Here is a 26,541-nt window from a genome sequence, read left to right on the forward strand (position 1 = left end):
GACTAAATTTAATTTGTCCTTGGGTACACTGTTTTGAAGTCAGAACATTAATTAGATTGTGTATTACTAGTGTAGATGTGTGTGTAAGAGTGGTTTCTATGCATACATATGCTAGTTGATTCATAGCCCCATCATATTTAGGAATGCTTGTAAAGCTTGGAAGTACTGTGTATATGCAACACATACAATTTCTGAACTGACTTGGGTAAGCAAGTTGAGGTTCCCTCTCATATTTTTCCTTATTAGTGATATGCAAGCCAAATCCCATTCTGTTGCAGTTAGCCTTCTACCACTAAGAGAGATATTCAAGACATTACAGATCACTAGAACTGTCATGGTTTTCTTTAGCCTTCAGAGAAGTTTTTCCCCCCCAATTCTGATTTTCACAGATAAATATACTCCTATAAGCAGCTTCCAGATGGTACCTCCTCTGTTCTGGATCTCTGTTGTCTTTTCTGGATATAAAATGGACTAAAACCCAAAAACTTAAAAGCTTACAAAATTTGACTTCTGCATCTGTTATTTTCATTGCAATTTGCTATTATTATTTTGGAGTTGACTCCAATAGCTGCCCCTTGCTGTTATTAGGGAGAAGAGACATATTATAAATTTCCTTCTATGGCCTTGTGTGGGAGGCAGCAGGATTTCAGAGGCACAAGAAAAACAACACCCATAGCAAAATGTCAGAACGACATAGTACTTTGTGAGAGAGAGGACAAGCAGAAGGCACAGGAAGAAGTAAAGAAAGAGGACTAAGGAAATCTAAGAAAAGTATGAACTATAATCAAGCAGCAAGAAAGCAGTGGAGAAACTACAATACAGTATGATGTGTATATAATTGATTAAATTAAGATCAAAAACCTGTGACATCTTAATAAATCCTCTCAATTTCATTATTGCTTTGGTCTGTGGCCTTTAAATAACATGTTCTTTATACCACCAAGAATTGACAGTGCTGGCAAATGCCAACTTTCAGGGCATCCCTTCACTGAGGTTATCTATGATCGAAACTGACCTCCACAGTGAGCCCTTTGATAACAGAAAGTCAACATGGCATAGTAGCTAGAGTGTTGGTCTAGGCTCTGAGAGACCCACTGTCAAACCCCATGTTGCCATGGAAGCTTGCTGGTTAACACTGGGTTGGTCATTCTGCCTCTGCCTAACCTACATCACTGGGATTGTGGGAGAAGAAAATGGAAGAGAAGAAAACGTTGTAAAATGTTGTGGAGAACAAATCGGGATATAAATAACTAAATAGGTCAAGCTACCCATACCAAATGCTTGCATTTTTAAAATTATCACATAAATAAAAAAGCTCAGCAACTACTGAGCTGCAACAAAATGTAAATTCTTCCTCAGGGTAGGCATTAACTACAATTCCACAAAACAAAGAACTCAACATAAGCCATATTTAAACAAAACACAGTAGCATCAGAACTACCTATTAAAAGTAAAAGACCAGAATTTCCCATACTAATCCACTGTCTATGTTTAGTCTGATCTTGTCCAAAAGATTTAATCAGTACATCAAAATCAAGCAATGTAGAAAATGTTTCCTCTAAGTTTGAAAGGAACTATAGCTATATCTATGGCCCCAGAAGAGAATTACCGTATTTCTCGCACCATAAGGCGCTCTGGAGGATAGGAACCACCTTCCTCCTGGGGGGCAATCTGCTGCCTCTTCCTCCGATCCGGCGCTTCCCCCGCGCCTGCTTGCCTGGCTCCATCTTCTTCAGGGAAGCACTGGGATCGCTCCACGTGGCCCCAGCGCTTCGCAAGCGCCGGCTGCGGAGGGGGCAGCGTGCTTCCTACTTGCCTGTGTCCCTGCCTTCAGCTGTGATGTTTAAAGCAAGCGCTGGGATCGCTCCCTCCCCCTTGCGATCCCAGTGCTTGCTTTAAACATCACAGCTGAAGGCAGGCACACAGGGAAGTAGGAAGCATGCTGCCCTCTCCACAGCTGGCGCTCGCAAAGCGCTGTGTTTGCGGAGGGGGCGGGTGCTTCCTACTTCCCTGTGTGCCTGCCTTCAGCTGCGATGTTTAAAGCAAGCACTGGGATCGCTCCCTCCCCCCTCCGATCCCAGCGCTTGCTTTAAACATCACAGCTGAAGGCAGGCACACAGGGAAGTAGGAAGCACGCTGCCCTCACCACAGCCGGCGCTTGCAAAGCGCTGCGTTTGCGGAGGGGGCGGGTGCTTCCTACTTGCCTGTGTTCCTGCCTTCAGCTGTGATGTTTAAAGCAAGCGCTGGGATCGGAGGGGGGAGGGAGCGATCCCAGCGCTTGCTTTAAACATCACAGCTGAAGGCAGGGACACAGGCAAGTAGGAAGCACGCTGCCCCCTCCGCAGCCGGCGCTTGCGAAGCGCTGGGGCCATGTGGAGCGATCCCAGTGCTTGCCTGAAGAAGATGGAGCCAGACAGGCAGGCGCAGGGAAGCGCCGGATCGGAGGAAGAGGCAGCAGATCGCCCCCCCCCCGAAGGTACGTACCTTCGGACTATAAGACGCACACACTTTCCCCCCCACTTTTCTGGGGGGGGGGGAGTGCGTCTTATAGTCCGAAAAATACGGTACATTCTGGGAATAAAAACTTCTGGTGGTTCTTGGCCTGAGAGAGATCCGGCCGTCCTCAATTAGGGCCACGGTTTTCCAGCTCTGGCTCCCATCTGGTGGAACTCTCTGCCAGAGAACATCCATGCCCAGTGGAATTTATTACATCTCTGCATGCGTAACATCTCTGCATGTAAGGCAGAGATGTTCTGTCAGGCATTCAGTTGAGGACAGCTACAGAAAAATATAAAACCTGGCACTCTCTTATTCCCCATCCCTTACCTTCGGTAATCCATCTCCCCGTGGCAGCTGTGGAAATATAAATAGACAGGTTGCTTACCTGTAACTGTAGATCTTCCAGTGGTCATCTGTGCATTCACACCCATGGGATAGAGCGCCTGCGCCGATCCCCGAATCGGTATCTGAAAAGCCCGAGATTTTTCCGCGCTCAGCGCCAATGGGCATGCGCAGGCGTCCCAGTACGCATGCTCACCGGCGCCAGCACGGGGATCCCACCAGTTCCTTCCTGACTGCTGGAAGCCCCTACTGGAGGGAGTCCGTCAGCAGTGGGGAAGGAGGGCGGGTAGTGTGAATGCACAGATGACCACTCGAAGATCTACAGTTACAGGTAAGCAACCTGTCTATCTTCTTTGTGGTCTCTGTGCTTCACACCCATGGGAGATTAGCAAGCAAGACATACCTGGAGGTGGGAAGACGGTCAACCGGAAGAAACAGCTTGCAGCACCGCAGTTCCCAACCGAGTCCTCTGCTGAGCATGCATGTCCAACGTGTAGTGCTTCATGAAGGCATGTGGAGAAGACCAGGTGGCAGCCTTGCAGACATCAGCCAGGGACACGCCTTTCAGGAACGCCACTGACGTAGCCATCGCTCTTGTGGAGTGTCCACGAATAGGCCCAGGCAGCTAGCACCATATCTATCCCCCCAAGACCTGGCCACAGTGAATAGGCCCAGGTAATGGCTTCTTTGCCAACAAATAACAAAGTTTAATAGTCTCAGTAAGCCATTTTGAGAGTCTCTGAGACGAAATCCTGGAACCTAACTTGGGAGAAGCATATGAAACAAAAAGCTGCTTGTCCTTGCGAAAAATCTTTGAACGGTTCAAATAAAACAGATGAGCACGCTTTACGTCCAAAGCATGCAATCAACGTTTCTCATCTGAGGAAGGTGCAGGGAAAAAAGTGGGCAACCAAACCTCTAAGTTGAGGTGGAACTGGGAGACCACCTTAGGAAGAAAAGTAATGTCCGGCGCTAAAGAAACGGCAGAGGTGGGAACATGTAGAGGAACCAGCCTCCCGATAATCACAACGCATCGCCGTGAGTTCCCCTACACGACGTGCTGATGTGATAGTAACTAAAAATGAAGTTTTCCATGATAGGAGCTGCAAAGAGCACATGGCCATCGGCTCAAAGGGGCGATGAGTTAGTTTGTCCAGCACTAAGGTTAAGTCCCACAACTGTGGGGGTGATCTTGATGGTGGATGCAGCCTAAACAAACCCCTCAAAAACTTTTTGGAATGAGGGTGCGCAAAAACAGAAAATCCCTCCACTGTGTTATGAAAAACAGATATTGCTGCCAAATACACCTTAATGGAGGAAAAAACAAGACCAACATCCACTAAGGATAACAAAAAATCAAAAATTACCGACAGCCCCACCCTACTAGGTGAGACTGAAGGGTCAACTATGAACTGAGTGAATTTCCGCCACTTCCTGTCATAGGAAGCGCGGGTGGAAGGTTTCCTACAGTTCATAAGGACTTGCTGGACCCTGTCAGAGAACCCCAAGGATCGATGAGCCACGCTGTCAGCTTCAGGTGGGGCACGTTGTGATGGAGTATGTGGCCACCCTGAGCTGACAGAAGGTCCGGTTCTGCCGGGGACTGGTAGAAGACCCCCCCCCCCCGACAGTTGAAGCAGGATCAAAAACCAGTTCTGGTGAGGCCACCAGGGAGTCACCAGGATGCAGCACAGCCTCTCGCTTACTATTTTGTTGACCACCTTCGTCAACAACGGCAGAGGTGGGAACATGTAGAGGAACCAGCCCTCCCAAGGAAGCAGGAGCCCGTCTCCCAGAGAGGCTGGATCCGCTCCCCCTCTGGAACAGAACATGGGACATTTCTTGTTCTCGGCCGTGGCGAAGACATCCAGCTGCAGGTACCCCCAAAGCTGGAATACAGGCTTCAGAAAACGCCACTGCAGGTCCCACTGGAAAACGCCACTGCAGTTCCCACTCGTGTGGGGAAGCCCTACCCCTGCTGAGGGAGTCTGCCTGTATGTTGAGGACCCCCGGAAGGTGTGCCGCCTTCACAAAGATGTCGTATTGGAGACACTCCAACCAGAGATCCATCGCCAATGCGCAGAGCCGACAAGACACTGTCCCTCCCTGTCTGTTGATGTAGCACAGGGCAGTAAGAGCGTAGGGCGAAGTGAACCGCCAGCAGTTCTAGGTAGTTTATATGGAACTGAGTCAGTTCTGGTGGCCACTGGCCCCACACACACAGGCCTTCCATGTGGGTCCCCCAACCCCACAAGGAAGCATCTGTTGTGATAGTCACAGTAGGAGTTGGGAGATGGAAGGGAGCTCCCTGACAGATGTTGTTCTCTGACTCCCACCACTGTAGCGTCTGAAGAGTCCCGGATGGGATGATGAACCTCTTTCGAGGTGAGATTCTGAGTGGGCGAAACTGGCGGAGAAACCACAACTGTAGGCCTCTCATCCTCAGTTTCATGAAACGTAGCACGCTTGTCGTCGCCACCATCAGCCCCAGCATCTGCTGAAGCTGCTGTGCTGTGCCCCACTTTTGCCTCTGTAGCAGCCATACCAGATCGATAATGTCCCTCACTCTCTGCAGAGGCAGGTATGCATGATGCTGGTTCGTATCCAGCAAAGCTCTTATGAACTGCACTGTCCTTGACAGAGTAAGGTGAGATTTCTCCACATTGACCTGCAACCCCAAAGTGTTGAGAAGACGTAGAGTGATGGCAATGTGCGTTGACAAACTTTCCCTCGACTTCACCACAAGAAGCCAGTCGTCGATGTATGGAAAAACGACAACTCCCTGGAGACGGAGGTGGACAGCCATAACTCTCATCATCTTCGTAAACACCTGAGGTGCAGTGAACAGGCCGAATGGAAGGGCTTTGAACTGGAAGTGTTGGGAACCCACTGCAAACCAGAGGAAACGCCTGAACGCCGGATGGATGCTGACGTGAAAGTAGGCATCCTTGTGGTCCAGGGTCGCCATCCAGTCCCCTTGATTGATGAGGGGCAGGATTGTTTGCAGCGTGGACATTCTGAACTTCTGGTACAGAATAAATTTGTTCAGGTTCCGAAGATCCATAATTGGTCTTAAGCCCCCGTCCCTCTTGGGGACCAGGAAGTAGCGAGAGTAAAAACCTCGCGTCCTGGCCTCTATCGGAACTCTTTCTATGGCTTGTTTCTGTAGGAGGTTGCTCACCTCCGCCACCAGAGGTGGGGAAGGGGGAGTGGTGATCACCACGGATTGGTTCGGAATCTGAGCAAACTCTATTCTGTAGCCCTCTTCTATGATGGACAGAGCCCACCTGTCTGTAGAGATCAACTCCCTAGCAGGTAGGAAAGGGCGGAGGTGGATAGATGTTGAACCAGTAGGGACAATGTCGCGTGCCACGAGAAAGTCAAAGGCCCTGCTTTTGAGGGCGAGCACCCTTGAATTTGCCTGGAAACCATAACGGTTCCTGTTGTTGCCTGAGTACAATGGTCTGTCAGGCTGAGTGGAGCGAGGTTGCCACTGCTGTTCAGGTGAGAACTTTTGATAAGGCTTCTTGGCCCACGGTTTGTGCCACTGCTTCGCCTTGGGAGCCCTGGAGGTGGCCTGCACACCCAGGTTCCTGGAGGTCTTCAAGCTCTTATCTATTTCCTGCAGCGCACTGTCTGTGGTAGTGCTGAAGAGACCATCCCCTCAAAGGGCAAGTCCTCAACAAAGGCCCTAGTATCTTGCTGCAGGGCGGTTGACCATAGCCAGGAGTGCCGACGAATGTACACAGCGGATGTGATAGCCTTTGCCGACACATCCACCATGTGCTTTGCTGCAGCCAATTGTTGCTTGGCCACAGCAAAGCCTTCTTTCTGCAGCTTCCTAGCAGCAGCCTTTTTGTCCTCGCTCAGGGAAGAGAGGAGAGGGGTGAGTTGTTCCCATACGGAGTATTGGTATCTAGCCATGCAAGCCACATAGTTAGATACCTTTACTCCTAGGGCCCCTGCGGAGTAGACCTTTCTTCCCATATTGTCCAGCTTTTTTCCCTCCTTGTCCGGTGGGGATGAGTGGACCTTGCGTGCTTTGGAGAAAGAAGAGACGACCACTGAGTTCGGTTTTGGATGGGTGAAAAGGAACTCAGCCCCTGTCTCCTGGACCCTGTACATGTGGTCCAGCCTTCTGGATGACACCGACGTTGAAGATGGTTTCTTCCAGGGCTCCTTGACTGCCTGCAAGAATCACTTTGGTGACCAGCAAAGCGATTGCTGTGGATGCGTCTCTTTGCATAATGTCAAAGACATTATCATCCACGACGGGTTGTGGCTGCGTCACAGGCAGGGAGAGGGAGGTTGCCATCCTCTTCACCAGGTCGCCATAGGACTTCAGATCCTCCGATGGCGAAATAGGAAGATCTTCAGCCGTATGGGACCCTGGCGAAGGCTCCAAAGCACTTTCCTCGGTGTCGGTACCGCTCTCTGAGTCCGATGAGGAAGACTCCCGGTGCACAGAGTGCTCAGAGAGGATCGGCGTCGATTCCCGGATGGGCGAACGGATTGCTGTCGATGGCCGCTGATGAGTCTCAGCCGCTGGGGCGGTGCGCCTCTCCGGAGGGATCGATACCGATGCCGCTGCTGATGGTCTTCGGGAATGGTGCGAAAGCCTCGACATGCAGGATGCCTCCGACTGTTGATCCCACTCTGCAAACTCCCTCGGTGGGAACCACTGATATGGAGGGTAAAGATACGGATAGGTGGGCGGCCATTGACGCTGCTCCCACGATGGTAGTGGTAGTAAATGGCGTGGTGCCATGGAGGGCTCTTGCTCCCGTCTGCCTCTAGGTTCCATTGGGGTAGACGGGTCCATCGGCGCCAATGCCTCTATTTTGGAGATCGAACCACTCCCACTACGACGCCGCGACCTGGATGACGAGGATCGCTGAGTGAGGTCGATCTCCTGCTCAGACATCGAGAGACGGGGCTGTTGAGTACTGCCTCTCGATGCCGATGGGCTGTGGCACGGGGACGCCAGGATCTTCCTCAGTGGAGCAGAGGTCATCGGTGCCGAAATGTCGCGAGAAGGCGATGGAGTGCGGGGCCTTTTCCGCTTCTCCTTGGACTTGGCCTTCTTCGGAGCGGATGCTTGGATCCCCGAGTCATCCCGACGCTTCTTGGCGGGCGTGTCCACTGATCCCTCATGGAATCATTTTATGGAGGAGCCTCGCTCGATCGGCATTTCGGTCACGATCAGGGTCACATCGGCTGATGTGACCGTCGGGGCCGGGGTGTCTGCCATGGTCGATGCCAACGGGCCCGATGCCGATTTCTGAGGGCAGAGTGCTGACTCAGTTAAAGCCGCCGAAAACCGCGCCGCCCGGTTCTTCCGCGTTTGCTTGGAGAAGCGAAGGCAGTGTGGGCAGGACTCCCCGCGGTGCGCTTCACCCAAGCAGAGAAGACACAGAGAATGGCCGTCTGGGGCGGCAATCTTCTTCCCATAAGAGCGGCAGCGTTTGAAAACCCCCCAACGTCTTTCCATAGACGCCAATCGCCAAAAAACCCACTCAGAGTCCTCTGAGGGAAAAAAACTTTTGGGGGAAAACAAACAGGGGGAAAGGCCCCGAAGGGCAGTCCAACAAACACACACACAAACTTTTTTTTTTTTTTACTAACTATCAAAACTAACTATCTACTCTAAGAAAACAACAAACGGGCTATATACAACGAATAAAGGCAAAAAACGATATCTCACTGACCGGGGACACGAAAGGTAAACCTCTCTGCGCAGCGGTCAGAAAGGAACTGGCGGAATCCCTGCGCTGGCGCCAGTGAGCATGCGTACTGGGACACCTGCGCATGCCCATTGGCGCCGAGCGCAGAAAAATCCTACCAGATACTGATTCGGGGATCAGCGCAGGCGCTCTATCCCATGGGTGTGAAGCACAGAGACCACGAAGAAGATCTAAATGTTATTTCGCCATCTTGTAAAATGTAGTGTTTTTAATTCTTGATGGTATAGGTAATTTCAATGTTAATTTTTGTTTTGTATTATTTATTGTATTTGCTCTGTTGTAAGACACCCTGAGTCCTACTTGCAGGGAAGGGCAGCCTAGTATATCTAAAAATAATAATAATCTTATAGGACACTTATGAAAGTCTATGAAGTGGTAGTGAACGCTGTAAACAGGGAATTCTACTCAGCCTCCATCACATCCGCTAGCTCACACCCAGCAGAATTGTTTATAATAATAATAATAATAATAATAAATTTTTATTTACCAGTATATCCCGCCCTCCCTGCCTAGGCTTAAATCTCTGATACCCCTCATGGAGAGAAATTGTAAAAATTAGTAATTTAGTCATATTTAGCTGTGAGGCATTTGCAAGCTTTTTTGTGGACAAAGTCTTGACACTCTGCCACAACCTAACCACCAATGTTGATACAGTATATGAACCGGATGTCCCCTGGCCACCTCTAGATTTGTTTTTTTGCAACTTCAGCCTGCTCTTCTCTGCAGATGTTGACAGGATCCTGGGTGCTGTTAGCCAACCATATGCCTCTTGGATCCGTGTCCCTCATGGCTGATGAAAACCAGTGATAAGAGGATACTGGGCCCACTGACAAGATATTATCCATCTGTCCCTCGAGACAGCGGGGTATGCAGAGCATCTGAAAGAGGCTGTGGTGGTACTGCTCTTGAAAAATGTCTCTGGATCCTATTGATCCTGCCGCTACTACCCATTTTCAAACTTATTATTTCTTGGCAAGGTAACAGAGAGCAGTAGCTGAGCAGCTCCAGAGTTTCCTGGATGACACATCGGCATTGGACCCATTTCAGTTTGGCTTTTGCCCCAGCCACAGGAAAGAGATGGTGTTGGTCATCCTGACAGATGATCTCTGCAGACAGCTGGATCAAGATGGGTCAGTCCTGCTGCTGTTGCTCAGTCTCACAACATTCAACATATTTTTTGACCTACTGTCAAACCGACATGGGAGTTTGTGGGGTAGCCCTGAAATGGCTTTTCTCATTTCTCCTTGATTGGGGACAAAGGGTGGTGCTGGGAGAGAAGGTATCAACTTGGTAGCCCTTAACATGGGGGATTCCTGAAGGGGAAATTCTCTTCCTGATATTACTTGACATCTATATTCGCCCCCTCACCCAGCTAATGTGGAGTTTTAGGCTGGGGGTGTAATTAGTACATTGATGACACCCAGCTATATCTGTTTCTGGACAGTCATCCAGATATTGCCCTGCATAATTCTGTTGCAGGTTTGGAGGCCATGGTGGGATGGTTTAAAAAGAGTAGACTAAGACTGAATCCAAAAAAGACAGATTTTGTGGCGGGGGGGGGGGGTAGCCTCAAGGTTGGGGCACAGACTCCCCACTCTTGACAGGGTGCTGTTAACACTGGCATAATCCATCAAGAGTTTGGGTGTGGTCCTGGATACCTCCTTAGCTTTGGAGATCCAGGTCATAAATATTGCCAGGCTGGAGTTTCTCCATCTATGCCAAGTACGGCAATTATCCCCCCTTTCTTGTTGCACACTGATCTAGCCACAGTAATTCATGCAACAGTCACCTCCAGGCTAGACTACTGTAACCTGCTGTACGCTGACTTGCCCTTGAGACTGACCCAGAAGCTCCACTCACTGATTCACTTCCAGGTGAGCCAACAAACAACTGAAAGGTTCTTTAAACATCCAGCCTTCCAAATATAAACAAGACAAAATTATCAGAATTCTCCCTTTATATAACTTGCCTACCCACTCCCATGTGTAAACCAGGAAAACTTATGCTGCAGTTATGTCATGCCTAACCCAATTCCTAGGTTTGTTGGTTGGAAGCCTCTCAGGCCTACACTCATGCCCAGTTGTGAATCATCTTGATCTGGGATCAATTCTTTCAGGCTATGCCATATGACATCGGTGCTTTAATTCAAGCCTGCAGTCCTGCCCCACTAAGTGATATGACATTGTTTGCTGACCAGCTGGCAGCTACGTTTCAGTATGAGCAAAAGGGGCTGAAGCAAAAAAAAGCCTGGTGCAGAGATAAAGGATGGACAGTGACTCAAATGCTTGGAGGTGAGCAGTTGAGTGAGTTTTGCTAACCTGGCAGGCAGAGTCCTGTGTCCCTCCAGGGCAACAGACCAGGAGCCACCTCTACCACAGTAATGGAATGTCGTCACTGCCATGAGAAGGGACACCTCAGATGTGACTGCCCAAAGCTGGTGCCAAAGGAGAAGGAAGACAGCCTCTTACTCAAAGTGAGGTATGTGACAGAGGAAACTGTGGAGACTTGGGAGTCAGAGAGGGAAGAAACCCAAGATGCTGAGATTCTTCTAGTCACCATGGTGAAGAAAACAAGCAGTACAAAGTCCAGAGGCCTCAGACCAAGCAGATCCAGCAACAGAGGGCAGGACTGACAGCTCAAGAGGATGGCAGTGCTGCAGCTTCCTTGGAGAGCGAAGTGTCAGGGGAGGGGGGCAATGATTATAGTGGCACCTTACAAATTGATTGTCCCACCATCCCAGAAGAAATGGCTAAAATATCTGAGGAGTTATATTATTGTTATTGGTGGTGACAGAATACTCTTGGGGTTTATTGAAACTGGCAGTGACTTCAGTTCCATACCTAGAAGTGTGTTGGAAAAGTTTCCATTCACATCTATGTCTCTCAGATTTCCAATCAACCTATGGCTCTTATACAGGTGTGCTTCAGAGACTGTGAGAGGAAACTTCCAGTGTTAGTTCACTCAAACGGGGACAATAAATTCCTAACTGGAGACCTAATGTATTGACATGCTATGTTACAAAGGACTGAAGCACCAGCTCAGTAAAGGGATCGCCTCACAGCCAGGCAAAAGATATAAAGAAGGCAGCCCTTCCAGTGGAGCCAATGCCAGTACAGCTTTCCAAGCTGAAGAGAAAGAGAGGCAGGAGATGGACTCCACAAAGGAATTATTGACAGTGGAGGTTTCCCATTGGGGAGGGGGAGACAGTGGACAGCCCCCTTGGTGGAGCCTCTGAAAGAAGAACTTCTGCAAGCTGAAAGAAGAACTTCGGCAAGCAAGCTCTAATCCATTCTCAGAAAAGCCAGCCTGAGCTGGGAATTGTAGCAAAGGGGAAGATCAGGGGATTTAAGGCATTCAACACTTTCAAGGGTAATTATAAAAATAAACTTCACATATTTTTACAAGAATTGTTTTCTTGTGTGCACTAGCTCTGGGAACCCACAGGGTTCAGGCTTTGACTCCTACATACAAGCCTTGGGCTTTTCTTCTATGCAATTTCTACATGATCCACTGTGAACAATTTTATTAAATGAATGTTCGCTTTTTTTCTCAATTATATTGAGACAGCCTTGTTTGTTTCTAACAATAGTATATATCAGAGGTACTTATTTGTTTCTAACTACAGTAGTATCAGAGGCACAAGTAAAAAGTTGGGTTTTCATGATAATCTGCATGTTACTACCTTATTATTTTGATTCTACTGAACTTTGCTTCTGGAAGCATGGCATGATGCTATGGAAGTAACTAATGAGAAGAATAACTATTTAAAAAGGCAAAGAGTTTCTATTTATAAAAGTTGCCACAATGCTAATATTTACAGGGAAGAAAATCACAGATGAACCTTCAGTCACACAGCAAAGTTGCAATGTGTTTAAGAATTTATTGTTAGAATACATTCGCCCCCCTCCATTCTCACACCCCTCCACCCCTTTTCAAACGCCCAGGATTAATTGCTTTAAAAAGTCATTTAGAAGGACTTGTTATTCAAACATGCAAAATATCTCTCCAACCCCTTTAAGAATTTGCATGCTTGGGAGGAAGGAGGGAACAAGGGGGGGATGCAAAAGTGACCCCCCTACACACACACTAGTTTATCTTCTTAAAGTAGTCCCTTTAAAATTCAAACATGAATGCCTACCTCCCATTGCAAGTGTGGTGGGATGTTTCTGATCTGAAGTTTTCGACTCCTAGGAATGGTAAGAAAGAACAAGAGAGAAAGAGAATCTTAAAACACAAACATTAAAACAACTGAACAAAATCAGTGCTACAAAGGAACAACAGCAGCACAAATTAATGTATGCCCTATTTCAAACCGCTTTAAGTTTTTTTTTAAGTTAATTGGACAGATACTTGAAAGCTATTGCTCTTCACAACAGTCACAGAAGAATATGCAAAAGCTTTTGCTTCAAGATTACCAGTTCTTACCTCAAAATACTTAAGCACTGTATTAATTGCTTTTTAACCTGGAAAAACTATAACCAGAGGTTTTTTATGCTCAAAAATGTCTTCTGCATATGAAATTATGCCCATTCTTATAAAAGGCATTCAGCTTAATTTACGCTTCAGTTCCTAACATTCCACCAAGGTTTCAAACCAGTATTGTATTTCAGCAATATTGCCAGTACACAAGGATTTGTTTTGCAATTCCTACAACAAATACTAACTAGCCACATCCTAAACTGATTAACAGCCAAGTAGTTTGCATCCTCACTTCTTAACCCTACCCCCATTTTACCTAAAGCAGAACAAATAGACACCAAAGATGCTACCCAACCTGCAGAATTTTCAAGGATGTATAGATTAAGTCAGTATACACCACACAGGTAGTGTAGGCATTTTCTCAGGGCTGGAAGGTTATTCTTACAACAAGAACTCAGAAAAACAAAATAAGAAGCATTCTTGGGGTAGAGGGAAATGCAACTGCACCAGTACAAAATACACTACATTTCATTAAGATCCACAGCCAATAAAGGGATTAAAGCTGGAAACAAGTTCATCCATGTACTATTCTGGTTTAAATTTTGTTTTATTTATTTCATTTATGCCTCACTCTTCTTGTTGAACCTGGACCCCCTTGATCTTAGTCTAACTCTCAAATAAGTGGTTGTGTTGAAATCCGATTAGATAGTTTTAAAATTCAGGAGATTTATGTTCTGAACAATGAAACAACATTTTGTAATTTGAGCTGAGATCACCAGAAACTTCTCTTGGGCAAGCCCTGCTGAAACAAGGAATTCCAACGAGAAACTCTAGATGTGCTCTGTGAAACTTTAGCTTATTCTTATAGTTTTTTTTAAAGGACCAGAATTACTCTATTCTCTTGCCTAATTAGATCTGATTAAATATTCTTAAAACTGATACAGCAATAATTCTGAAGATAAATTCAATTAGTTACATGAATATGGATTTTTCAACATATCAGTATTTAATACTCAATGAACCCAATTAATCTTTTCCACAACAAGAATGTTCACATCACTGAAAGAAATGCTAGTTAGTAAGAGATTAAAAGGAGCTCTGCAACGAAGATTTTGCAATCAAATGCTATATTCAAAATTTATTTGTAGTTGTAAGGCTGCTCTGGATTTATTCTCTCATACTATTTCAATTCAAAAAGCAACACACTCCAACATTACAAAGACAGGGAAATAAAAGGATGCTATTAATATATCTAGTTTTTAGCACAATTGGCATGCATTCAATTCATTGCTTTCTCAAAATATCTCTAAGCATGTTTTTCTTATACAGTATAAATTCTCAGGCAAAAGCTACAAAGCCCATTATTGTTGGAAGCCAATTCACAGCATCAAAATCATTACAATTATTTGAAGCCTTGTATGGTGTAATTAAACCTTATTGCCAAGACCACCATATGGACAAAGATCAGTCTCACTGAAATATCCATTGCAATTTTCCATAAGGCTGTCAACAAATTCAACTCATACCTGGTATCCATCAAAAACAGGTTGCTTACCTGTAACTGATGACCTTCAAGAGGTCACCTGTGCATTCACACCCATGGGATTAGGGTGCCTGAGTCGATCCTGATTGGTAACCTAGCAAGCTCAAGGAACTTTTGCACCCTAACCCCTGGGAAGGTAGCCCCGTGGCGCAGAGTGGTAAAGCTGCAGTACTGCAGTCCTAAGCTCTGCTCATGACCTGAGCGGAAACTGGTAGAAACTGAGTTCAGGTAGCCGGCTAAAGATTGACTCAGTCTGCCATCCTTCCGAGGTTGGTAAAATGAGTATCAGCTTGCTGGGGGGGAGGGGGGAAGTGTAGATAACTGGGGAAGGCAATGGCAAACCACCCTGTAAAAAGTCTGCCGTGAAAACACTGTGATGCAATATCACCCCAGAGTCGGAAATGACTGGTGCTTGCACAGGGGATTACCTTTACCTCGGCAGTATGTGCAGATCCCCCACCATGCACGGTGGGCATGGACATCCTGCCAGTTCCTTCTGAGTGCTGTGTAATCTGAAGAGATTGAGGACCGACAGCAATGGGGAAGGAAGGCAGATGGTGTGAATGCACAGATGACCACTCAAAGATCATCAGTTACAGGTAAGCAACCTATTTATCTTCTTTGTGGTCTCTGTACATCACACCTATGGGAAATTAGCAAGCTATGGCCTACCTAGAGGAGGGTGCTGGTGGGAACTCAGGTTCAAATAGAATGCAAGACCAAGTGCCCCATCACTGAACGCTGGTGCAGACAGACATCAAGGGCATAATGCTTCATGAAGGTATGTGGTGATTCCAAGGTGGCAGCTTTGCAGAGCTCATCCAATGGTGTGCCTTTAAGGAATGCTCTTGATGTGGCCAGCGCTCTAGTGAAATGGCCACAGACTGGTCCAGGAAGCTGTCATTTGGCCAAGAGATAGCACAATTTAATCATCTCAGTTAGCCGCTTACAAAGTCTCTGGCATGATCTTTTTCAGCCTTGTTTTTGAGGTGTCCCATGGCGCAGAGTGTTAAAGCTGCAGTACTGCAGTCCTATGCTCTGCTCACAACCTGAGTTCAATCCCCAGTGGAATCTGCTTTTCAGGTAGCCGGCTCAAGTAGGTCCAGAGGAGGGGGGAGGGAGACTGGAAGAGCCAAAATGTAAAGTTAAAGGCCTGTCTGGGCACTCTGGAACCCTTGGGCCTGGCCAACTGGGAATCTGGCAGAGAAAATTAGGACATTACTGAAAGATGGTCTGGATGAAGGCTGAGAAGATCTTGGTCTCCAGGACGGTTCCGAAGACTGTTTCTAGAAAGGGCGTCTGGACAATGGTTTGGTCCAGGGTTTGTCTTTGGAAGATCGTGATGAGGAAGAGGCCCCTAGGTTTCTGGATGTCTTAATGCTCTTATCCTTCTCTTGTAGGACAGCATCTGTGACCATCACCTTCAAAAAGTAAGTATTCCACACAAACTTTGGTGTCTGGCTGGAGAGAAGCTGAGCAAAGCATTGCATGATGCCTGAGTGTGATGGTGAGTGCAAGTGTCTTTATAAAGATGTCAACAATGTATTTAGAAGAATTTTGCTGTTGTTTGGCTAGAAGCATCCCTTTTTTATGGATGCATTTAGCAGGGAGCACTTCTCCTTTGGTAAGGCAGCTATGGTTTTAGATAATTGTTCCCACAAGACATACTGGTATCTGCCCATGCAGGCAGAATTGTTGGATGCTTTGATACCAAGAGCTCCATCAGAGTAACATTTCCTAACCAGGGCACTGAGTTTCTTATCCTCTCTGTCAGATGGTGTTGAGTGGGTTTGATATGCTTTAGATTGGCGTTTCCCAATTGCAGGGTCAGGACCCGGCACTGGGGCATGCAGGGCTAATGCCGGGCCTCGGGGCCTCCCATTCCCTGGCTGCCACCCCCCACGCCATAGCACCCACCCCGCGCCATAGCATCCCCGCCTCCTCCTCCCTCCCCCACCGCTGGTAAATTTCCGACTTTATAAAGCTCCCCCCCTCCCGCCGACCATCTCCTCAGTGAGGAAAACGGAGCTGAGATAATTCAGCGCTGAGGAATGCCACTGGCATTTCGAAGGGACCGTGCCTGGAAAGGGCGCATGGCTGATTCCTCCCCCACATGCCGGAAATATACCAGTGGTGGGGAAGGGAGGGAGGGAGAAGGAGGAGCTTGTGCAGTGAGAATCAGCATTTCTAAAAGTGAGTTGCTCCCATCCGTTTTTCTTTCCCTTTCTTTCTTCCTTTTGTCCCTTTCTTCCACTCCCTCCTTCCCCTTTCCTTCCTTCATATTTGCTTTCTCTTTCTTTTTTCCTCTATTTGTTTCCAACTCTCTCCCTCTCCCTCCCTTCTCTCTCTCTTTCTTTCTGTCAGTCTTTTCCCATCCCCCCCTCTTTCTGTCAGTTAGTCTTTCTCCCTGTCTTCCTCTCTCTCTTTCTGTCAGTCTTTTCTCCTTCCTTCCTTCCCATTGCTAATCTGAGTAGACTTGGGGGGGGGGGGGAGATGCCCTGCCATTTCATGTTTTCCCAGCACTGCCATTTCAGGTTTCTTTCTTTCTTCTTCCTCCCTCCTTTCTCTCTTTCACTCTCTCTCTCTTCCTTTGCTTGTTTGCTTATTTCTTTCTGTCAGGCTTTTCCCCTGTCTCTCTCCTTCCTTCCTTCCATCCTTGCCATTGCTAATCTGAGTAGATCTTTGGGGGGGGGGGGAGAAGCTTGAATTGCCCTATTTCATGTTTTCCCAGGATGAGAGCATTTTATATTTTTCGTTTTCTGCTGTGTGATCCTTGTGCTTCTTCTTGATTTTTTATTTTTAAAATTGCATTGAAAAATTCTACCATCTCCTACTTTTCCTAAAAAATATATTGCAAGAGTTTTAGGCTTGTTTGTACATCATTTCCTGTCTCCCGGCTCCACCCCAAAATTTTAGTGGGCCACGAAGGAGAAGTGTAAAAATAACTGGGCCATGGGGGGGGGGGGGTGGAGTTTGGGAAACGTTGCTTTAGATGAAGAGGAAACAACAATGGAGTTGGGCTTTGGGGGAGTGAAAAGAAACTATGCCAGTTTCCTGGACTCATTACACATGCTCAAGCCTGTGTGATGAGACGGGTGGAAGCCAGTTTAGTCCAGGAGGCCTTATTTGCTTGCAAGACAACAATGGTGACTGGCAGGGAAATGGCTGTGGAAGTATCCAGCTGGAAAAAGTCAAATAACATGTCTGTAATGGCAGGTTGTGGATCGACTGTGGTGAGAATCAGCGTGTAGCCCATAAGTTTGATAAGATCACCATAGGATTTGTTTTTGGAAGACCATGTCCTCCTTGCTTTTTTTAACAGGCATGAAGGACTCCAACTTGAAAGCTGAACCTGGTTATTTTGGAGGGCGGTCAGTGCTGGAGTATGAGTGTAAGAGCCATGGTCTCCCAAACTCGATTTGACTATAGATGTCAATTGTTGGGTTGTGGCATCAACTGGTAGCGAAGATGTTGACACCATTGGTCAGTGAGAGGGCAGATTCTAACAATGCTGCAGAAAGGTGGGCAGCTTGAGTTTTGGAGAATCTAGCACAATGAGGGCATGAGTCGATGCAGTGTGCTTTGCCAAGGGAGGAGAAGGAAGAAGAGAAACAACGCAGAGAGTGGCCATTGGGCAGTTGAATTTTACTCCTGTACTTCATGCAGCACTTAGAGAAGCTCCAAAGGGCAGTGAAATAAAGCCTCTCTAACTTTTTTTTGTTAGTCAGACAAAAGAGAAGGAGGATACAGGAGGTGGAAGAGAAGGTGAGAAATAATGAAGAAAAAAGATAGAAAAAGGTTCACAGATAGCGGCAATGGAGATCAATGTTTACGCTCATCCTGGTTAGCACGTGCGATGGGGCTTCTGCACATGCTCCTGGGGGTTAGGGTACAAATATCCCTTGAACTTCACAGGTTACTGATTGGGATTGGCACAGGTGCCCTAATTCCATGAGTGTGATGTACAGAGACCACAAAGATCGTATTATTCAAAACAGATCTTACATAGCACTGAAATGTTCCACTTTCCAGAACAAAACTATGCACACCTTCCCTTCCAGATACCACTGATCAATTTTCCTTTAAAGTCTTTCCCATATTATTACAAGCAATAAAATTGCATTCACTGTCACATAGTGGCCAAGTGCCATCTTTAATGTTGGATTTGTAATGGATCCGTAATGGATCCAGTTGTGGACTCATTTTTAATGGATCAACTGTGATTTTAATAATTATTTTTTCTCTTCCTTCAGCATTACAATGTCAGAGATTTACAACATATGTTCAAGAAGAGACCAGAAGTTTATAGGAATGCTATATGTTGTAATTGGCCACTTTTGATTTGCTTATGACTATGAAGCATGCTTGAAAGAATTCTGAACTAATGGATTAGGATCTTTACAGATTCTCTCAATGTCACCATTTAGATTAAGATGATATTGCATTTATATCCCACCCTATACTCTGAATCTCAGAGCAGTCACAATCTCCTTTACCTCCCCCCCTCCTGCAACAGACTCCCTGTGAGGTGGGTGGGGCTGAGAGAGCTCTTGCAGCAGCTGCCCTTTCAAGGACAACTCCTACAAGAGTTATGGCTGACACAAGGCTATTCCAGCAGCCATAGCTGTCTTAATGCATGGGCCTGATGGGCACTTGCCCGTGGGCCCCATGAGCATAGGGGCCCCATACTAATCTGTGTATGATTAACCATTTACACTTTTATTCCTGTGAGCAGTTGTCATAGGGGCTCAGTACACTGCTTTGCCCGGGGGCCATAATGCTGTTAAGATGGCCCTGCCAGCAGCTGCAAGTGGAGGAGTGGGGAATCAAACCCAGTTCTCCCAGATAACAGTCCATACACTTAACCACTACACCAAACTGGGTAACTAATACATTGGGTTTTTTTAAATAAAATGATTAAAAATCAATTATTTTAAGTGTATAGTTATCAGATACCTCTAAAATTAAGACAAGCTTTAATGTTTGGCTTACTAAAATGCTGTTTGACAAATTTGTTGATACCGCCTTCTTCAAAAAGAAATTATATTCTGTTGAAAGCAAGTAAATCTGAAAGTGAAGTTATGTAAACATATATGCAAGTATAATGAACTTGCAGTGGTTTTCATCATATCAGTACTAATTAGCACCTAATCAACAATGCAGGAAATCAAGGATTTACAGCATTGCAGTAGAATTCCAATAAATTAAGGCCATTGCCAAGGACAGTTAGTATACTACAACAAGGGTGGGGGGAGAAACTCAATTGGGCAAACAAATATTCATGTACTAAGAAGAGACTGCCTGGTACTAAGGTGGCCAACTTCCTGAAGAAAAATGTACTGTCCCTTTAATAGAGGCTTAAAATATTATTTACCATGTGACAGGATTTATTTCAATGACATGAAATATTACAGCTGTCCATTTGCATACATTATGCCTCTGTTAAAAAAGCAGAGCATTTTCCATCAGAGTGTGTTGGCAACCCTGCCTGATACATTTTACTTAAAAGAAGGAATTAGTTGAGCAACTTAATCTGGTAACTGGAGAGTTCTTTAGCATTTATACTGATTGCTTCTGAAGAACAAGATCAATTATATTGCTCAATAAGAAGAGGCAGCATCTCGATATAAGCAGCACTTAAATGCCCTTTCAAAAACACCCACACCCACTACAGAAGCATTCTTCAAAAGGAAATAGTATTAAATTCCAAAACCTGCAGCTCATTATTAAAACCACCAGGATAAACTTCATACAACAGTTTTCAAAATCCCCATCCTGTGTTCAGCGGTCTTTTATAGTGAAGCTAGGAGGCTGGCTTTAGATAGCAGTGCTGTCTTCTCTCCATCCTACTTGAATAGTCAGGGAACTATTTGGAAAGATGGAAGTCATGCCTGGTACATGCAAGACATTTTCTTGCTGCGTTATGGCCACTGCATCATGGGTTAGATCCAAAGAGCTATTCTAGACTTCACCCTTCAGTCCTATACAGTTACCCCAGCTAAGCTTTCAACTGACTTAGATATGAACAACTCTACACATGGCCACATTGCTAGACTTGAAACATGTCCTGAAGGGTTTTTGACTTGTCCAGTTTGAATGCTGTATTAAACTGCTAAGTGACTCTTCTTGTTTCCACAAGTAGTTTGCTAGGTTTCATGTTAGGCTGCTGTTTGAGAAACAAAAGCCCAGTGACTCATTTGGTGTATGGAACTAGGAAGGCTATTGTACAGAACTTCAGTTTTTTAACACAATGTTCCCAATGAAGTTTTGCACTTCGAGAAGTTAAGAAACTACAAAACAATGGCTTGGATCCTCTGGCATGTGAAAGATACAGTTCTCTGCTTTCTTTCTGCCTTTCTCTGGGAGTCTGAAAATGCAGACCCTGATGCTGGACAAAAAGCTACATGGCCCAGACAGTTGCAGTGAGAAAAGGACCCAGTGCAAATTATCCTCCTCTTTTCTACTTTGGGGTATTTTTTGTTATATTTTGTGTGCATGTGTGCGTACCTGGAAGTCATGTCAACATCTGGTGACTGACGCCTGCTGGAGGCCTGGAAGATATTCAGAGAGGTAACTGAATGGAGCCTGCCCTTGTCCTCCCAAGTGGGTATTTCAAGAAAGTCTCCATTCCAAGTACTAATCACAGGTGACCCTGCTTAGCTTCCAAGATCTGATGAGATTGGGCTTGCCTGGGCTATCCAGGTCAGGGCTCCTCTTTTATGTTTGTCAAAATTCTATTGGCACAAAAACATTGCCAGCCTGGTTCTTCCTGCTCAGTGCAGCACACTAGGCCTTGTGGCTTTCAATCCACTTGGGAGAAACCACCACTTTTCAGAAGAGCCAAGGCATTTTGATCATCATTCCCACCACTGCATACTGGCCAGCTACAGTGAGAGGCTCCAGTATCTGACCGAGACCTGGGTGAGGGAAGGGGAGACAGTGGCTCTCTCCCAAATGGCCCCCCCGGGATACTCGGTCTTTCACCAATCGCGGACCAGCGGGCGGGGGGGAGGAGTGGCGTTACTCATACGGGAGGATTACTCCTTTCGGGCCCTCCCGGACCCAAGGATCGATGGTATTGAATGTGCTGGTTTGGCGTGAGATGCCGGAGAGGGGTTGGCAGTCTGGTTGGTGTACCGTCCGCCTAACGCACCAACCGGCGCCTTACCATCACTATTGGAGGCAGTGGCGGGCTGGGCGTTGAGGTTCCCGAGGCTTATGGTCTTGGGTGACTTCAACGTCCATGCCGACGACACGGCCTCCACTCAGGCGATGGACCTAGTGTCTTCCATGGCGACACTGGGGCTCTCTCAATTTGTTACGACTCCCACGCACCAAGCCGGACACACACTAGACCTGATCTTTGCGTCCGGGATTTCGGTGAGCGATATCGCGCTTGAAGCGGTACCATGGTCGGATCACCTAGCCCTTAAGGCTCGTGTGGGGACGCCACCCCAACCCTGTATGGGCGGAGAGCCTATTTTGGCTCGCCCTCGGAGCCTGATGGACCCGGAACGGTTCCAAACGGCCCTGAGGGAACCCTGGCCCACTAGCAATTCCCTCGATGGCCTTGTGGAAACCTGGCAAGACCGATTAACCAGGGCCATTGACGAAATAGCACCCCGGCGCCCTCTGCGCCCTCGTAGGAGGTTGGCCCCATGGTACACCTTGGAATTGCGCCAACTCAAACAAGGGCTCAGACGACTAGAGAGGCAGTGGAGACATACTCGGGACGAAGCAATGAGAACATCCTACAGAACGCTTATGAAGTCGTATGAGATGGCAGTCAAGGCCGCAAAGAAAAATTACTTTGCAGCCAAGATTGCATCCGCAGATTCGCGCCTGGAACGCCGCGACCTCGCAACAGTGATCCATGCAACGGTCACCTCAAGATTGGACTACTGTAATGCCCTCTACTTGGGGCTACCTCTGTGCCGGACTTGGAAGCTGCAGCTAGTGCAGAATGCGGCGGCCAGGCTGTTACTGGGGCTCCCGAAATGGGAGCACATACAGCCGGGGCTGCGCGGACTGCACTGGCTGCCAGTTATCTACCGAGTCCAGTACAAAGTGTTGGTTATTACCTTTAAAGCCCTATATGGCCGAGGACCTGCCTACCTAAGGGACCGTCTCTCCCCGTATGAACCCCAGAGGGCACTGAGGTCAGCAAGTAAAAACAAAATGACCATCCCTGGGCCGAGAGAGGCCAGGCTCCAAAGCACCAGGGTGCGAGCCTTTTCAGTTGCGGCACCTGCACTGTGGAACCAGCTCCCGGAGGAGGTGCGGGCCCTGCGGAACCTCGACCAGTTCCGCAGGGCCTGCAAGACTGCCCTTTTTAGACGCGCCTATAATGATACGGACTGCTGAGTTGCAATGAACGAAGAACCGCCATCTTTAACACCATTTAAATTGGCAGAATCAGCGCCAGAACAGCTATTACTGCCAGATATATATATAATGTAATGTAAATTAAGTATTTTAATTGAATTAACGGGTTTTTATGTGTAATTTTAATTGTTAATCTAATGTTTTACTATTTATGTTAATATATTATTTACTGTTAGCCGCCCTGAGCCGCTTTGCGGGGAGGGCGGGGTAGAAATAAAATTTATTATTATTATTATTATTATTATTATTATTATTATTATTATCTTTCAAGAGGTATATATGCAAGTATAATAAACTTGCAGTGGTTTTTATCATATCAGTACTAACAAGCATCTGATTGTATCTGGCAAGGATGTGATAGCTGCTATAGTGAGCACAACACCTCAGCTGGGAAGTTTGGTGTGGAGAAACAGCAGCCTCACATTACAGCTGACTAGTGGTCAGCCAAACAAGCCTATGTGCACGTGCATCAGACTACAACTCATGAGGTGGTGAAAGTAGAGGCTGCTGGCAGACTGAACTCAATCTCCAGTTGCTTGCTGCCTAGGAGTAATTGCATACAGAGGTGATAATTTGACTGAAGCAAAAATTGACTCTGCAATAGGGGTGGGAGGCATCTATTGATTTTTATGTTGTTCTTCCTCCAGTTGCTGAAAGTGGGAAGGATACACTATTGCCTGATATCTAGAGTGCTTGACAGGAGAGACCCCAACTCAACCCTCCCCTTGACTAAGTGGCATCATGGATTACAGCCTGGTGCAGGCCACAGCTCCACTGAAAGATCATTGTAGCCCGTGTAACAAATCTGAGTTGTGTACCAACATTTCTTAAAGCACAAAAGTGAAAGGCTCAGGCTATATAATGTGGATACAGCAGAGACTGTAGAGTGGGCCACGTTTCCACTGACCTGTAATCTAGGGCAGTGGTCCCCAACATTTTTTGCCGCAGGGACCGGCAAGGTGGGGGCACCTCGACCTCCCCCTGGGGTGACCTCCCCCCATTGCCACCCTCGCAGCGTGCCACCGCCCCGCACAGCCTCCTCCCCCCGTTGCTACCCCCCCTCACGCAGCCTCACCGCCACCCCGCACAGCCTCGCTGCCTCCTCTCATTTTCCTCCCCCTGCTTCGCCACCCCACCCCACCCCAGTGCAGCCTCGCCACCTCCTCCCCCCTTTCCACCATTTTAAGGCTGGGGAAGGGGTCATGAAGCGCCTCCCAGGCCAAACCCCCTGGTGATCAGCTGACTGGCAGGAAAACCACTGAAGCAGCGCCAGCTAGCAACACTGCCCTTACCTCCTTCCCTTCCCCATCCTTAAAATGGTGAAAACGTGTGTGTGTGTGTGTGTGTGTGTGTGTGTGGCGGGGTGTCTGTGAGGCTGCGCGGCCCATTGCAAACAGGCCACAGCCCGGTACCAGTCCCCGACCCAAGGATTGGGGATCCTTGATCTAGAGCACATGTATCATCTGACCACACATAGTTAATATAACATTTCTGGAAATGCTGAAGTAACAAGGAAATAAGCCCCCCCCCACTTTGGGTCGGGTGGAGGGGTTGTAAAAAACTAAAATATATTGCAATACTTAATTTCCTATCAAACCTAAATTTATTTTACTGATTTAACAATATAAAATGTATTATTTATAATTAATATAAATTGTACTATTTGACATATTTATGGATTTTTAAAATGTAAATTCTTAATTTTGTATAAGAAAATACCCCAGTACTTCAGATGAAAATAGCTGTACCCTATTCTACCTTAACGTGTCTAACTCACTTTTTGCCCTCTGAGGGGTAAAAAGCAGTCTACAGTAAACAAAATAAGCATATTTTGATAGATATTTGGATATCAAGTTATTACACTGAAAAAACTGAACTCTTTAATAATGCATTATCATTACATCACAGCATGTTGTTACAAAAATATTCCCATTTAAACAAACAAATATTTTAAAATATGTTGAAGATGTCTTCAGTATGCATAGGAATTATTATATAATGCTGTTCATACCATACTTGGAGTAAACCTTGCCTTAAAAAACTTTTCACCCATTTATTTATATCATATATTTCTTGCTGTGATGTGAGACAAAGTGAAAAATTCATCTGGGCTCCCCAAAGCTTTTCAGCTTCCTCACTGGAAAATTTAAGAAGTCTTCAAACTTCCTCATACTATACATTGTGAGTGAGTAAAACCTTGTCATAAGAAGCCCCCTCATTCTAAAAGCTCACAAGAGGATTATTCCCCCCCCCCAGTGATCACTCAAACCTCAGTTTTTCATTAAATAATTGAAGAGTCCTAGGCGGAGAAAACCTTCCCCACCCCCCTTTTTCCAGGCCTTTACATCTCTACACACAAAACTACAATGTGAGAGCTCAGCAGCAAATCTGGGTTCAAGAATATTGTCAAAACTACATTTACTTCAGACAAGAGTGCAAAACAGGTATTTCTCCAAATACCCAGTTAATCAAGAACTCCTCTATTATCAAATCTGTCCTTTATAGGGAACTTGATCACACCATTCCATTTATTCATCTCATTACATATTCCAGATGTTTGTTCAAGGAAAAAATTACTAGGATCTGATGAAAAAGAGAAAGGAAAGAAGGAAGCAAACAAGATGGGTTCGTGCCCATCCCTGCTTATGTCAGCTACAAACTATGAGTTTCCAGGGGATGAAGGAAGATATAAAAAAGTCCATCTGAGCAGTTGCTTCCACTTGCTATATTGGCACCAGTGTCATGATGTTTCTGTTTGCTGGTTTTTCTAGGCTTGCAAAAGGCCAGCCACCACTCTTCTGAAATTTCTTAAGGGCTGCTGGAAAACCTGGGAATAATGGCTGAGCCAATCCACACATTTAATAATACAGTCATATCCATGACTCCAATGTAAGAAAGCTGCCTAACATACCAACTTGGGGTTTCCTTATCCAGGGGTATCGAACTCATTTGTTATGAGGGCCAGATCTAACATAAATGAGATCTTGTTGGGTTGGGCCACGTGTGTACCTATTTAAGGTTAGGTAGCAAACTTTTTAAAGGACACAGACAAACATGACCAAAAACCTTAAAATAAAACATGCTTAAAACATTAGCACTTGTTCTTAAAGGTGCCTTTTCTTTGTATCTCTCCTACGGGATCCAAGAAACTGGGCAAAGGAAGCTCTGGCTCTTTCCCTCCCTCCCCAGGGGACCGGAAGAAGTTCAACCAATGGAGAAAATCGAGGTTTTGCTCTGTAGTTCCTAGTGTTCCTTATAGATTGTATAAGCCTTGCAAAGCAAGCTGTGATGCAGAAGGAAGCAAGAGAGAGGGAGAAGGAAGTAAACAAGAGTCAGTTGTTCAGGGGCCTGATAGGAGCCCTCTGGGGGCCTGATTCAGCCCCCGGGTCGTATGTTTGACACCCCTGCCTTGGGGCAATGGTGCATACCCTCCCTTTTGAATCACATACACTTAAGTGAATCACATTGTGACATGAAGTCAGGCTCCCAGCAATATGAAAGGTCCATCAAACTCTCCTAAAGGCAAGATCATACAGTCTCAACTTCCTGCTGTTCTAGTAGGTAACAGGCTTGGTACTGAAAGTTCTCTGGTTGCTGGCAAAGCAGAGA

The 26,541-nt window shown here is 46.4% G+C and overlaps 1 protein-coding gene across 2 annotated transcripts in view; it reads right to left on the reverse strand.

Moving 5' to 3' along the window:
• Positions 1–26,541, reverse strand: part of IGF2BP3 (insulin like growth factor 2 mRNA binding protein 3) — a 106,577-nt gene that overhangs the window by 64,662 nt on the left and 15,374 nt on the right. For both annotated transcript variants that reach the window (XM_060248641.1, XM_060248643.1), the window contains exon 3: positions 12,724–12,772. In XM_060248641.1, the coding sequence (XP_060104624.1) occupies positions 12,724–12,772 (49 nt within the window). The remainder of the gene's footprint in view (positions 1–12,723; positions 12,773–26,541) is intronic.

The sequence above is a fragment of the Heteronotia binoei genome, chromosome 10 (assembly GCF_032191835.1).
Source record: "Heteronotia binoei isolate CCM8104 ecotype False Entrance Well chromosome 10, APGP_CSIRO_Hbin_v1, whole genome shotgun sequence".
In the NCBI taxonomy this organism is placed as follows: Eukaryota; Metazoa; Chordata; class Lepidosauria; order Squamata; family Gekkonidae; genus Heteronotia; species Heteronotia binoei.